This window comes from Pleuronectes platessa, chromosome 22, assembly GCF_947347685.1.
Source record: "Pleuronectes platessa chromosome 22, fPlePla1.1, whole genome shotgun sequence".
Taxonomy (NCBI): domain Eukaryota; kingdom Metazoa; phylum Chordata; class Actinopteri; order Pleuronectiformes; family Pleuronectidae; genus Pleuronectes; species Pleuronectes platessa.
Window position 1 is genome coordinate 14,963,328 of NC_070647.1, and position 15,616 is coordinate 14,978,943.

At 42.7% G+C, this 15,616-nt stretch overlaps 2 protein-coding genes across 2 annotated transcripts; both read left to right on the forward strand.

Moving 5' to 3' along the window:
* The first annotated feature begins 2,069 nt into the window (after positions 1 to 2,069).
* lum (lumican) lies at positions 2,070 to 5,799 on the forward strand. Its single transcript, XM_053414834.1, has 3 exons — positions 2,070 to 2,338; positions 3,185 to 4,060; positions 4,471 to 5,799. The coding sequence occupies exons 2-3, from the start codon at positions 3,190 to 3,192 to the stop codon at positions 4,623 to 4,625; spliced, it is 1,026 nt and encodes a 341-aa protein (XP_053270809.1). The 5' UTR covers positions 2,070 to 2,338; positions 3,185 to 3,189; the 3' UTR covers positions 4,626 to 5,799.
* Positions 5,800 to 13,818: 8,019 nt separating this feature from the next.
* kera (keratocan) lies at positions 13,819 to 14,977 on the forward strand. Its single transcript, XM_053415260.1, has 2 exons — positions 13,819 to 14,680; positions 14,784 to 14,977. Exons 1-2 carry the CDS (start codon positions 13,819 to 13,821, stop codon positions 14,951 to 14,953), a joined length of 1,032 nt encoding a protein of 343 aa, XP_053271235.1. The 3' UTR covers positions 14,954 to 14,977.
* The last annotated feature ends 639 nt before the right edge of the window (positions 14,978 to 15,616 follow it).

A 15,616-nucleotide genomic window follows, 5' to 3' on the forward strand; every position in this document is an offset into this window, starting at 1 on the left:
TTAAGTGCAAACTTAATTTGGAAAAGAAAGTCGACGTCTGCCATCTGGTCGAATGGAAAGGACACGAGAGCCCGAGGCATCAACACAAAGCACGGTGACTAAGCAGAATGACAGAATGTTTGTTTTCCACAGCCGTCTGGGAACAGCTGGAGTCTGGGTTCACAGGAGAACTTGTTTTTGACGGAGGTGACGACACACCGACCTCAACCAAAGAAATGTTTTGGGCTGTTTGCTGACGAAGGGCAATTGTGTCCGGAACAAAGGAGCAGATGCTTCTGAGGGGGTTTGTCCAACCTTTACCCGTATGAAGGGGGACAGTGTGACCATTAATGCAAATTATGGAAAAAATTATGCTTTGAATTTACTCCATGAATCAGTGCAGTTGCAGGTCACATTGGTTGAATGGGACATCTACAGGAAGGGGCATCTATTGGATAACGTGCAGAACAGCACATATGCACCATGTGTGATGAAGCATTATGCAACAGCTGCATCACAGACGTAGCACATCTGGCTTCTCTTTCCCAACATCACTTGTGAAGATGTCATGAAGAAGAACTGCAGTGAATAAATATTTGGGCCTTTCAGACAAAAGAGGACCAAATCTAAAGCAAAAGGACATTTAACAAGCCACCTGTGCTGCACGTCCCCACAGGACACCAGAGCTGCGTCCCCATTCAGGGGCCGCGTCCTAAGAAGGCAGCGTCACTATACATCCTTCTTCTAGCTTCCCTGAGCAATGAAGGTTTTCAATGGGTGGATCCTTCCCAGGCCAACGTATCCCAGGATTCATCAAGAGCAGAATCGTGCTGAAGCTAACGAACTAGCTATGCTTGCAGGCCCAGCTGCAGAAAGTTAGAAGCAAACCCCTCCTCTGTTCCGCTGAAGGATTCACGTTAGCTTGGGACAAACTTGAAATCGACCTGGAATCTACAAAGACTTGATTGTTTCCATCAATTGTGGGTGAGAGTTGAGTTCCACAATCTCAGTTAAGATGCCGATGATCATTCCTCTTCCGTTTGTTAAGCTGAGAGCTTTTCTAGATGTATGACTTGGCTGCAGTTGTTGCTCAGTGAAAAGGGGTGAGACGACCTTTCAGATGCAAGAATTGGACATAAGAAATTCTGGAAAGAGAGGAATGACTCAAATTACTTTGGTGAAGAAAAATGTGCAACAATCAAGACATTTTCCCTCCTTCATGTGCTGGGAAATCAGATTTCTTTGAGTTAGAATGTGAGGAATGAAAGTTTTTCCACAAGATGGTCTCTGAGTGTGGTATGTGAGTAGAGTAACAGACTGCACTGCGACCAATTAAATCCAGCCGTCGATTCCCAGCATGCTCCGACGGCTTGATGGATGTCCACCAGCAAATGGGAGAAACATTTGGCCATTTTCTCCCCCTACTCCATTCTTCCTCAACTCCATCTTACAGATAAGTAGAACGCTACCCTCGTCAGTTGCACCGATTTGCCTGACTGCTTGCTTACTGTAGAGCTGGATGATTGCAGGGCTTTTAAGTGCATGGGTAAGACAATGTGAGGGTGCAGGACTGAAAAGAGGAATAATTCATAGCAAAGACAGATGGGATCAATTGGATTCTGCGTTAAACTCCCACCTTGCTGCCGTGCATTCGTCAAAAACAGTAGAAAAGAAGATGTTTGCTTCAAGTGTTATGTAAGACCTCTCTGGCCGCCTCAGAACCTTTTTTCCGTCAGATTTTCCGAAGCCCTATTTACAGCCCAGGAGGTATGATTGAATTTAGTCTTCTCCATAACCGGCGTCTGTCTCAAATGCCTGCCAGAGATAATTTTCACAATTTTTTCCACACATTGCTTCTCCTGCTGTTTAGACTTTTCCAGGCGCCGTCTACCCAGCGCCGAGGGGAACTTGCAAACACTTTTTTCGGGAGGACAATTAAGAGAAGAAGCTGATTTGTGAAAGTGAGGAAAGGCGGAGCCTCTGTACGTATTTAGAGGTGAAATATCCCCGAGTCCTGTTGCACCTGCTCCAGGTCAGTTAGCACAGTTTTTGGGATGATGCTCCCCAGACACTGATGTCACCTTCGATTCATATGACGACTTGACCAACTCCAGGAAGCAGAAACCTCCTCTTCTCCCACCTCCTCTGTTTTTCCCTTTTCTGTCTCTCCATCTACCTCTCTCTCTCTCTCTCTCTCTCTCTCTCTCTCTCTCTCTCTCTCTCTCTCTCTCCTCTCTCTCCTCCCCCTCTCTCCCTCTTTCCCTCTGTGTTTTTCTCCAGAGACCTCCAGTTTTTGAACACCACACTGTTCTTATCTACTGGCCCTCCATCCCACACACACAAACAGAGAGAAGCGCAGGTAAGCTTGCATCTGGTGGCAAGGCTTTGTGATTTCCTGTTGGATTATTCCTCTTTATTTCTGTTTTCCGGATGGGGTTATGAGATGGGCATGGGCTAGTGCTACAGCAGAGGAGGCTTGAATACTAATGCATGGAACAAAAAAACAAGCTTTACAGTTTGCATATTGAATTAAGAAAATCAACAATGATGTATTTGCCTAAATCTTACATGTTTACGTGGATCTAAAGCGGCTTTTAATGACTCTTTCATAGCTTGTGGTAACTTCAGTCATGGAAAAGAATCTGCTGCACTTGGATCCAGTGTCTGTCTGCATTTTTCATGGATCTGGAATTCATTATTCCTGTTATGCATTGTCTGCAGGGTGGATTTTGAACAGCCACGATTTCTAAACTAGGTCTGGATTTATTTCCTTGTGCGTTTCAAATCTTAAACACATCCTTAAGATTTCTATTATATTTATTATTGTATGTGTTTTGTGCATCATTGCAGCATCTGCATTGCTCCCATTGGTGGTTTATATAGAAATCAATCAAGATGATTTGGGTCCAAGCTACGATGACACAAACAACTGAGATCAAGAGATCAGTTGACGTGAACTCTTGATTGATTATATACACTAACACTCAGGAGAGTGGGTGTGGCAGGGGGTAGGGTTTGTGTCGGGGGGGGGGGGGGGCAGGACTGACAGTTTATATTTCTTATTTAATCATGACCGGTGTGATGTTAATCAAGTGCATTTGTCCTTTTTTGTTTTAAGATGATTAGGAGTTTATTGAATGTTGTTGCTCTTTGCAGCTCCAACCTCTAACTAATCCATCTGTTTCCCTGTTTGTTGGATCCCCAGGAGCCATGTCTCCTCTTGGTTTACCCCTGTTGGCTGTACTGGTCAGTGTGGCCCTGTGCCAGTATGACTACGACTACCAGCCTCCTTCCATGCTGGGACCCTCAGGGCCCAACTGTCATCAAGAATGCGATTGCCCCATCCTCTTCCCCTCTGCCATGTATTGTGACAACCGCAAGCTCAAGTCCGTTCCCATGGTCCCAACAGGTATCAAGTACCTGTACCTCCAGAACAACCAGATTGAAGAGATCAAGGCTGGAGTGTTTGATAACGTTACTGCTGAACTACGCTGGCTCATACTTGACAACAACCAGATCACCAATGCTAAAGTAGAAAAGGGAACAATTGACAAACTCACCGGCCTGGAGAAGCTATATTTCAGCTACAACAACCTCACAGAGCCAATCATTCCTCCCTCAAAGTCCCTCGAAGAGCTGAAGATGACGCACAACAAGTTCTCCAAGTTCCCCTCTGGACTTCTGTCCGACAAAGAGAATTTGACCTCCGTCAACCTTCAGTTCAATCAGCTAACCTCTGACGCCGTCTCTGGGGCTTTCAAAGGGCTGAAGAAGCTGCTGTCCCTGGATGTGAGCCACAACAAGCTGAAGAAGCTGCCAGCCGGTGTCCCCAGCTCACTGGAAATCCTCTACGCCGACTACAACGACATCGACAGTGTTGGAGCCGGATACCTGAACAAGCTGCCGTCCCTGCTGTACCTAAGGATCTCCCACAACAAGCTGGCGGACGCCGGGATCCCTGCTGGAGTTTTCAATGTGTCGTCACTGCGGGAGCTGGACCTGTCGTTCAACAAGCTACAGTCTGTCCCCGAGATCCACCGTCAGCTGGAGCACCTCTACCTGCAGGCCAACGACATCAGCAGTGAGTGGCAGTAAACAGCATTGTCAGATATTAGCCTCAGAATGTATTTTTCCAGAGGTGCCTTTCGGAATTTTTCGTCAGAGTGAAATGGAAGTTAGAGAATCTTTAGCTTTGTCAATGACAGATATATGGAATCGGAACAGAAAATGTGGGAACACTTTCTCTCACAGTGTAAAATGCAATAGTATAGTTTTTGCTAACATTAGTGAGCTACACACAAGCTAATGGTCCAGTGTGGTTTTGTTTGATGGTCGGGGTGTGAAAACCTTGCTCTTCAGCGCTACTAGTGGTCAAAAACTCACCACTGTACCTTTAACCCTCAGCATTAGGTTTTCAAAAGGTATTTGACAAAGAATTTAGTTTTTTCTACCAACGTCCATAACTTTCCCTCTATGTTTCCTTCTCTGCAGAGATCGACATGTCAAGATTCTGCAAGTTCGTTGATTACCTCACGTTTTCCCATCTGAAGACTCTGCGTCTGGACGGCAACAACGTCACACACAGCGACATGCCCTCTGACGCGGTCAACTGCCTGCGCCAAGCTTCAGAGATCCTGTTTCATTAAGGACCTCCCTCCAACCTATGCCCTTCATGATATTATTCAAATCCAGGGTATGTGATGGTATCTTCATCGGTTAGATACACACGAATCTTCAACAAATCTGAAGTGGGGCAAATTGGAAAATTTTGAGTCAAAAAACAAAAACAAAAAAGTCAACTACAAAAAAAAAACATAAAAAGTACATCAACGAAAAAGTTGTACAATTAGAAATCAATGTATATGCTTTGATTAAAAACACACACTTTAAACATTCCTAACTTGTATTCAAATTGAGATTTAACGGAGTAAGCAGCGGCTAAAGTTCTCCACAGTCTCTTTTCAGTTGTTGCGTCATTTTGTTGTCCGTCTTGTGTGTTCCAGTGTTTAGCATGTAGAATATATTATGGGTTAAATGATGAATCCATTGCTGTGCAAAGGACCAGCTATAATGAGGATTGCGTACTCTGTGTTTAATGCCTTTGGGGAGAAATGATGATCAAATTGTAAAATAGTTGCAGTTGAATTTTTGGGGGGGGGGAATTAAGTTAACCCCTTGTCTGTCAATATTTACCAACTTAAAACTATACATTTATGCAAATGAGTCCCAGAGATTGACTTGAATGATTGTCTTTCCTGTGGTGAGAATACAAAATATCCAGTGTCTTTTGGGAATCACTTCAAACCCTAAACTAGAGCAGGATTTCCAGGTTCCTGGTGTTGGAAATGAAATGAATGACACAAGCAACACTGGCGTTGGCCTCAAAAACACGTCCTCTGACTGAATGTCTCTTTTACTTTTCAGAAATCACGATTGTCAAATTGTTTCTTCGTGCGACTTTAACTCCTCGCTGTCCCCTGTCCATGCGCATCGCTGCTTTGTATACAACATTCGTGTTTCTTGCATGCATCCCATGGTACCATTCTTTGATAATAAACTACAGCTTTTGCAGTTAAGGTGTTTTGCAGTTGATAAGTGCTTTTTTTTTTAAAGAAGAAGAAGAAGAAGAAAAACAACAATACAAAGTCAACTTGGTGGCGCGGTCATGCTGATTGAATTCATGTTCTGAGAAAATGACATTTTGTTCAGGTTTGTCTTGTAATCGTGATTTCTCATGAGGCCTTTGACTCGGTTACTGCTCTTGTTTTTTTTTCTGTGAGGAAATCAAACACAGTTTAATAAACTATGTTTCCAAAATAATTGTATGATATCGCTTTTTAAATTTCATGTAGTTAATGAAGAGCATGTAGGGAAACATGTTTAAAAAACACATCCTGAAAAAAGTTTGTGCTTCATATTACATATTATTATATTCATATTATATTATATTAAATTATAAATAGAGACAAGTTTGGTAAACAAGTCAGATAGTTAACAATGGCTGGTGTAACTTTAAGGTTACACAGTATTCTTGAAGATATAAATGAAGTGACCTTATTCGGTTTTTATAAATACATATATAAATGATCAAGATCAGAACCTCTGCTCTTAGTCTAGTTTTAGCAACAAGTAAACAAGCATTTTATTTAATACAACAATATTGTTGTGTATCGTTTTGTCCACAGAGACCATGCCATGGGACACAAAAGGCAAAATGAGATCTTCTGAGATGGATGGAAAGTCCTTCCAGGTTTTATTCAGAGCCCGTACTTGTCTCTTTTTTCACTGTTTATGTTCTTGGCCCAGTTGTTTTTAAAGCTCTCTACGTTGTGGTCTGAATTTGCATTTCTCTATCCCCCTGTTTGGACTCTGAGTCTCTCAAGCCGTCCGTTTACACACAATCATCTTTGTTCGGTTTATAGCTGGAGTCAAACAAAAGCTGCTGGTCCTGGAGGGATGCAGGGTTTGCAGGGTTTCACTCGTTCCTGCAGCTTTCATATATTTCCTGTGTAAATCTCCCGTCAACTGTTTCAGATAGAAACCGCAAATTATCTACGGCTGTTTGAAAACTATTTTATTTGGTCTATGAAGCTTTAACACAGGAAGGTTAATATGAGTATCCCTGAGAGAGGACTGTAGCTTCCCTGTTTCCAATAAGACACATCATGGTTTGCATATGTGGCTTGAGTGAGGATCTGCCTGCTGTGGTTCTACAAAAACCTTCATCTGCCTTTACAGCCAATCGTGAACCATTCTAGGACAAAGCATGTAGGTTTATCAAGGCTATGTCCTTTAGTGAGAACCATAAGTAGTAAATTCTGTTTTCTCTCACAGGTCACTTGAAAACAACACGTAGGAATAAGAATTTATGTCGTTATTCATATTCTAAGATTCTGTTCAGGTTATTTAAGTTATTTAAGAGCTGTTATTTAAGATCTTGTGGTGATTGGAAAAGGGTGAGAAATGTGTGTTGACCGTTTTGCCAGAGGGAACGAAAACCGCACAAACCAGCACATTCCTTTTGGTTTCTGCACAGTGTTTCAAAAGCGTCCAAGAATCAATCGTATTTCGTTCTATTATTTTGACTGAAGTCCTTTTTTTATTAAGGGAAGGTATAAGATTTCAAGATTCATAAGATTCACCGCCACCCCACATTTCTTTTAGTGCTCTGGATATTGTGTTTATGGACTTCTCATCATCAGGTTAAACTATAATTCAAAACCAGCAGTCGTGCACGTGTTATTGAATCATTAACTCATAATAATGGCGACTAAACTTGACCAAGAAGATGAGTCTGGATTCAGTCAGAGCCTGAAAAGTCTGTTTTTCATTATCATTCATGTTTTTTTCCAAAGACTCTTTGCTCCTTTATAAATCATGAGATTTTAAAATAATTTAATTTGTTGCCTTCATGGTCTATCATCCTTTCCTCCAATGTAGATTGTAAAATATGACAAAGACATTTAAGTGCTAGAAATGACAGAAATATAGGTTCACTTGAAACTACTTTAAACCACAGCCCCTTTTCACATCCTCCGAAATGTCCCCTGTGATATATGAACGCACTGAAAGAGTGTGTAATAAATCAGGAGCACAGTCTAACACCCACTGCCGTTGGGTTTGGGCTTGACATTCACTTGTCACTTTGTTTTTTACAATATCAACGGTGCCTCTGGAGAGCTGTGCACTCACAGCACCACTCATCCTGGCTGATGTGCACCACATGTGCTGGATGCGCTCTGCTTCTTTTTCCTCTCAGTGCATTAGTCAAGAGTTCCTCTTTTCGAACAGACGCTATTCAAAGCCAGTAGGTTAGTAGACTAGATTCGTGGCAAATAGTTGTTGTGTAAATAGTTTCCAGATGTCCCATTCGATTCCTGCCAGGTGACTGTAATGTATTCCAGCTGCTGTACGTACAATTGGACCCACTTATGTAAATGCGAGTCAGTAGCTGTGTGTGCGTTGGACTGTCATTAACCGATGGGGGGGGATTTTATAAACCCACAGCTTCCCTGTATGCCATCCAACACTGGAATCATTTAAAGGTAAACCTGATACAAGTCTGGGGGTTAAAAACATTAGCAATCTAGTCACTGCCTTCGCTATTACAACATGATACATGTTTATTCTGATCCCGTTTTCACATTTCACATGTTTTTGTATGGTCTCTCGTACCTGTTCCCAATCTGGGACAATTTCCTCCTCTTCCTCCTGAGTGGCCCTTATTTAAATCCCGAGCAAAGCTTCTGGTGCCCCAGTCTAGACAATAAAGTCTTTTATAAGGCCTTAAGCTTCACATCCTTGTGCTGGGGACGTTGAGTGAAAGTATAATCAGCTGTTGCAGCCTCGCAGCTCAACTCCAAAGGTCCATCTTCAGTCCGGACTGTTTCTGATGATTCTTGGACATTTAACTTTCTTCAGGTCATCGTGCACCGAATAACCTAATTTACATCTAGTGTCTGTTGTGGGGTCACAGCATGAAATCATTTTTAAACTGAATTTTGCCACAAAACAACCACTTTTGATCTTTCACACTGCAGAACTTTATAGTTCAGCTGGCGTAATAAATTACTCGTGTTCTCTAAAGTTCATGAAGTTCCCCAACAAGAGAAGGAATGTGTCAACCAACACTGCAGTTGTGAGTGATTGACTAATACAACTTGTGTTTGTGCATTCATCATTTGGGGGCCATGGATAAATCCATTCCAACCTTTCACATCAATCTTCCAATTGTTTTAACAAATTTGGTGGAATGGCCTTTTGACAGATGGACCAATATTCTCAGCGTTTATAATGTTCCCCAACAACAGGGAATTTGTCATCCACCACCACAGATGTGAGGGATCACATCATTTTCTTTATCTAATTTAATGGGAAACCATTCAGCATTTTGTTCAAAACCACATGCTGGCCCTAGAAGAAGAGACAGGGGATCATTCAAATGATTGGGATGCACCATTTGGGAAACCTGAATAACTCTATTGCAAAATGTCTAAGCAATCCAATTGATTTAAGAGTTTTTGATACACGTATCTTTACAATCCTCGAATTCACATTAATCCTAGTTGAAAAAAAAGGGTTGCTTACTCTACCATGTCTACTGGGAATAAAAGGGTCCATGGCAGCTCATGGGTGAGTCGCTACAAAAACAATACACTTTGACTTTTGCTGCTAAATAAGTGGTTCACTTTAATTGTGGTCTGAGGCTCCTGTTCCACCACAACACACAGAGTTGTATTGTGAAGCCCATTCTGGCAATGACCTCAAGTTTAAATTCTCTTAAGTGATGTCAGCGAGTCATTCATCGTCACTCACAGTCATTAACTACAGAGAGAAGACTTGGGTTGTTAAAAAGAGGAGAAGGGCGGGGGGGGCGTGGGTCTCCTGTAGATAGTTGGGTGTGAACATCTGAGCTCTGACTCCCCTACGCTCCTCTCTGACCTCACCTGACAGCCCAGTAAACCACCCTGAGGCCTGTGAACCGAAATGAGCCATAAACGGGTGAGTGATGGGTAGAGAGCCCAGTTGGAGACCAAATGGTTAAGTTGGGTGGGGTCACAGCCCTTTAACCCTCAGAAGCAGTGTGATGACTTTAATTTCTACACTGAAGAGGGGACAGGACCAAAGAGGCAGACAAAAAAAGGCTGCAGGGCTGGCAGGAGGGTAGACAACCCCGAACTCTGAAAGGAACATCCCAACTGACACACCATCGCTCTCCCACCCACAACAACACACGCTCCATCCTCTTGGTTCCACCAGTGCATGTCTGACGTGCAGCACGAGTGGGAATCAGACCAACAACAACACAAGACTAACCCGGTTAGCTCCGTCTCGACTGAATCAGAGCCGCTGAAGCCGGTGGACGATCACCAGACCTAATCGCTGGGAGAGCAAGAAGACCAGTCCTCACCTGGCTGCAGGCAGACCACTCAAACCAGGAGCAGCAGGTAAAGATCTGATCTTTCCTTTGTAATAAATCCATTTGAAAGAGGAGGAGTGAGTAGTTCAAACAAACAGCTAATGGTTACGATCACTGCCTTCATCATAAGCATTGATGTGCACCTTTCCAGCTTTTCAGAGCCTAGAGGTTAATTTTATAACATCAATATTGGGATTCGATTCAATTCTATCAATTCACAATCTTAAACCCGGAAATTTTGTAAAAAAAATCTGCTGTGTTTGTTGGACACACATCTTGGAAAATCACTGTCACTGCCAGACATGTTTATTTTTTTCCTACACTTACCCTTAAACACAGTTACCTTCTCATTACTGGATGCAGTCTAAGTCATGCCAGCTCCTCCAAATGTTTAATGAGGTGGATTTCGGCAAAGCCATGGACTGGAGCCCATCCTCCAAAAGCCCATGCAGTCCAAATACAAACTGGGGTGAGATTAACATAGCTGGCTCAGACACAAAGCCCCTGGCAGGAAATTAGCATTATCATATTCCTCTGCATGTGGTTCTCTTTAGTTTTTCAGAGTGATTTCTGTTATGAATGTTCCGTTTTTTTGAGAGATCTGCAAAGTCTGACTCATCACTTTTTAGCAGCTGGAGTATTTAATTGTGGAAGCACATGTCCTCATTTTATGTTGTTTTGTAATAAGTATACAAGGGTGTCCTGTCTGTGTCGGCAAATATATAAATAGTTTATTTCAGTTGAATCACACATCTTTAATTGTATTTTTGAACTTTATTCACATTTCTGACACCTTGAATAAGTGTTATTCTCACTCTGTAAAAACTGTGCCTGCACTTTGTGTTGTTATAGAGAATTCTAAATGTAATTTCTTATCACACGGACATTTTCGACTGATTCTAGATTTAATCCACGAAGCTTTTATGAGGCTGCTGGACCTGTAGTGGTCACAGTGGTGGAGTGGAGGTGTATTTTCAGTGGAGAGGTTACAAGCCAGCTGTCCTGATACTTAACCTGTTGCATGCTAAGTAAGTGTCAGGTCAAAAGCCTTTTGAAGACTGTCAGCAAACGGCATCATCCTCAGAGAGCGTATCAATCGTATACCTGTATGTAAACAACAAGAATTAGCCATCTGTAAACAATTATCATGATACCATAAAGGTGTGGAGGGTGGTACACTCACTTTAGGCCAACCAGCTACAATTGTTTGGACATCACATCATGTGTGTTTTCATCTAAATGTCAATTTGTCGTTAACTTACAGCTCCTTCAACTGTTCCATGTCTGGCTGTGTGAGTGACCGTGTGTAGAGGAGTGATCACTGTGCACAAACGCCCTTTGGCTAACACAGGAGGAATTCTAATGGGCTTGCATGGCTGATGGCAAGTGCTGCTCCAAATCAGCGAGGATTATCCTGTTGCATTCAAGCCTTTGCCGTCATTGCTAGAAATTAGCACAATCTCATGGTGTGCATGTGGCGAGGTCACCAATCCTGACGCTAGCTATCTTCTGCAAAAACAATTTGCTTGGCCAGCGTGCCGTAAAATCCCCAGATTAAGTCTGACCTGCCTCTCATAAAACCTTTACCTCTCATGTCTGCTAACAATGTTTTGTGTGTAAGGCCAGTGAGTCATATTGGTGCTTTATGCTTTACCTGTAACCCTAACCCTAACCCTAACCCTAACCCTAACCCTAAACTAGGAGCCTTCCCTCGTGTGAACGTAAACCCATCACAATCCTTATAGCTAACCATTAAACAAAGTGTTTTTTATTCAATTACACTATTCATACTCACTTTATGTACAGATTTCCCTCGAGTACTGCTTTGAGAACACTTCTCCTCTTTGCATTTCCCTTCATACTCCGGTTCCGGCAGATCTTTCAGCAAAATGTTAATGATGCTCCACCTCACCCCACTGCCCAGCACAATGAAGCCATTGCAGTGTCTTTCCGAGCTGCCTCCCACCTGCTTCAAGGTGACACTGCTGGAAAGGAGGTCAACCGTGGCCATGAAAAGACACACACGCCCGTGTATATATAAATATCCTGTGTCAGCCAGTGTTATTTTGTACTGTATTATCTATAGATTCTACTTTGTTTATAATTTCACTCTATCTACTAGTTGTCCTGTTTAACATGAGGCAGTATGGTTCTTGTACACATTTGGGGATCACATGCTTACAGTCCTGGCAGCCAAGCTACATGGCCTCTTGCTGGTTCCACTCCTGGGAGTTGTACATTTGAAGACAATATAGTGGGCCTTATAATTATACTGAGCTGTATTTTAGTTTTTCTTCTTTATCGTGCATCCTCTGTTGCCCACAATCAACCAGATTCATTAATCATGATCACACTGTGGACGGCAATAGCACAAAATTAGGGCAAAAGTGCAAAGGTCAGTAAGGACTCAGGGATTTGTGAGTGGAGTTTAAAAGAGATCAAGCCTGCACCCAAGGGAGGAAGTGTTGTACATGTGGAAGTCAGCAAACATAGAACACGAAGGCTTGCATCAGCCTGTTTCTAATTGGGCCAAGTCTCATGCACTGAACAGGCTTAAGTACGCTATATACCATGGGATTACGACCTTTGATCCGTGCAGCATCTGATTGGCCTAAAAAGGAGCGTTAGTGTTATCATGAGTGACAGGCTGGCACACGGTGAATGAAAAAGCTAGTGGTACAAATAGAGCGAGGTCAGAGGGATAGCCTCATCTTTTGCGACAACACTTGTTGACTTGCTGAAGGAGGACAGGAAAGAGGGAACGTGCTAAATTTAAGGTAAGCTGGATATCTGGACGGCACTGATGGGTTGTGTGGGTTGGTTTGATATTAATCTGTCTGGCAACTTCAATAACTTGGTTTTAATCAAGAAAGCAACACCTCAACTTAGGTCAAGAAGCTTCGACCCCGGCACAATGAGAAAACAGGGGCACATCTCTCCGAGCAGATGGGTTTGTCTTTGAAGTGTGCCCATCCATGGCCGACCCAGAATGAGTTCCAGAGGAACGTAGAGTGCATCAAAAATTTAAACAAGCAACAGATGGCAGCTGAGAGGGATCAAGTTCAGGCTTAAGAGATGGATGGATGGAAGATGTCAGAGCTGGACTTGGATTTTGTTGCTTGCTCCTTTCTTCTTCTTTTTTTGTACCTGACATTGTTTCAGGCGATAATACATCTATCCTCAGTTGAATATCTTCAATGCTCAGCTGAAATGTATGTGATTGTATATCCATTTGTTTGCTATTAAATCAGCTGTACCAACCAAAGTAATAGAGCTAAAAGTTGCATGGCATGGTTAGCCACACACTCTGCAATCAAACCATGAACATGAAGTTCAGTGTGCATCTTATAACTGACATGCAAACTCTTCAAGTTCGTAAATTCAAAGGTTTTCCAAATGCAATTAAACTTGACCTGGATCTTCATCCTGTCTTCGGAGCTTTACCTGTCACTCGCAGACAAAGCAATGACCCTGACTACCTTGACCTGCTGGCAGCTGCCACTGGAATTTAAAGATAATGACATTAGAGGCAGAGTTAGCGACATGCGCTGGTTTGGGCCTATTTTAGGCAACTGTTTGCATTAGTGAATAATTAGTCAGCTGTTTCAAATGTGAATGAACCCACCCACATGATTGATATATTGGTGGAGATTGATAGGCCTTCTTAACCAAGAATCAAAAAATAGTCATGTGTTCTCACGTGTAAACAGTTGCGTGGGTCATCACAGTGTTGTCCTAATTCCTCAAAGACCCCAATCCTTTCTAAACGATATCATCTTATCTGATCCCACTTAAAGTGGATATGGAGCATTCACATGTCTCTTTGCCTCAAGGCCCATGTTACACCGATCAGCACCGTACGCAGCTGTTTGTCCATAACTTTGCTTTTTCTCTGCTTCTATCATAGATTGGATTTCAAAATGGCACATCTCACAAGCCTTCTCTGCATCTTGTGCCTGGTCGGGTCCGTCATCGGCCAGGACATGCCTTACGAGGAATACATGGCCCAGATCCAAGCCTGCCCTAAAGAGTGTCACTGCCCCCGAAACTTTCCGCGTGCTGTCTACTGTGACAACAAAGGCCTGAAGACCATTCCCCAAATCCCTACACACACATGGTATCTCTACTTGCAGAACAATTTAATAGAAGTGCTGTCAGCTGATGCCCTGCGTAACGCTACACAACTGCGCTGGCTCACCCTAAACCGCAACAAAATCACAAGTGAAGGAGTGGAAGACGGTGTCCTGAATGCAATGTCTCACCTGGCGCACCTGTACATGGATGACAACCTCTTGTCTTCAGTGCCATCGCCCTTGCCAGCCAGTCTGGAGCATCTACGTCTCTCTCGCAACCGCATCTCCAAAATCCCCGCCGGTGTCTTCATTGGTCTGGATAAGCTGAGCCTCCTGGACCTCCAGGGCAACAAGTTGATGGATGACGCTGTGACGGAGGTGAGCCTGAAGGGTCTAACCAACCTGGTACAGATCAACCTGGCCAAGAACCAGCTGACGAGCATGCCTCTTGGCCTACCACCCACCACCACTCAGCTTTTTCTTGATGGCAACAACATTGAGAAGATCCCAGCCGGCTACTTTAAAGGATTGCCCAAAGTGGCATTCCTGAGGCTCAACCACAATAAACTTGAGAGCAGTGGAGTTCCCAATGATGTGTTTAATGTCTCCAGCATTTTGGATTTGCAGCTGTCCCACAACCAGCTGACTGAGGTGCCCGTCATATCCTCAGGCCTTGAACACCTTCTCCTCGACCACAACAAGATCAAAAGTAAGTCTATGATTCATTTCAGTTATAGATGCATAGAGGAGACTTACTTTTATGCATCCGTTGCAGTTAATGTAACCTTGATTTCCTTTTTTTGTTTTTACAGGTGTAAGCGGCTCCAATATCTGCCCTGTCTCCATTGACACTGTTGACGACTCTATCAATGAAAGTGTTCCTCGATTGCGCTACCTCCGGCTGGATGGCAACGAGATTAAACCACCAATTTCGAGGGATGTCATCCTCTGCTTCCGTCTCCTGACGTCCATTGTCATCTAAGAAAATGAAACTCAGTGACATGTCATTGGCTAATTCTTATTTCCCCCAATCAAAGACTTGGCAATTTGGATGCTGGTCTAAAGTAATTGGACTTGTGACACAGGTCAAACTTGCATGTTTGTGAAATGTTTTTACACTAGTTGGCATCAACTGACTTTATTGTTGTGTCTTGGGGAAAAGTTCATTTCAGTTCCAGAGAACATGGAGGATTTCAGTTCAGTTCTAATAGAATTCAAAAGTAACAACAAAGTCTTGAAGGAAAGTTCGAGTTAGACACTGAACGGAGGCGGCTGTTGCCCACTAGTTGTGCCTTATGTTGTTGTAAACATCCACATTCAGAATTATGAACCAAAATCTCTTACAACATAGCATGACAGTGATTTGGGGGCGAATTATGTACTTAGGTTTGTGTGTTCTTATAACCTCAGAAATGCATTCTGTTCGACAATTATGCATATGTACTGTAGGTAATTTATTTTTATTTTTATTGTTTGAGAAAAAATTTCCAAAAAATGCAAAACATTTTAGAGTCCTGTCTATATTCATGGCCAATATTCCTTAATGTTTTGTATTCAAACGAATGCCAACACTACTTTTTAATTCTGGTCATTATTGAATAACCAGAATTAGATGAGCAAGAGATTCAATTTTAATTATCTTAAT

Excerpts from the sequence above, each read along its gene's own strand:
- lum (XM_053414834.1), top strand. The coding sequence starts at position 3,190 with ATGTCTCCTCTTGGTTTACCCCTGTTGGCTGTACTGGTCAGTGTGGCC. Across the intron at positions 4,061-4,470 it reads GCAGGCCAACGACATCAGCA|AGATCGACATGTCAAGATTC; the intron begins GTGAGTGGCAGT and ends CCTTCTCTGCAG.
- kera (XM_053415260.1), top strand. The coding sequence starts at position 13,819 with ATGGCACATCTCACAAGCCTTCTCTGCATCTTGTGCCTGGTCGGGTCC. Across the intron at positions 14,681-14,783 it reads CGACCACAACAAGATCAAAA|GTGTAAGCGGCTCCAATATC; the intron begins GTAAGTCTATGA and ends TTGTTTTTACAG.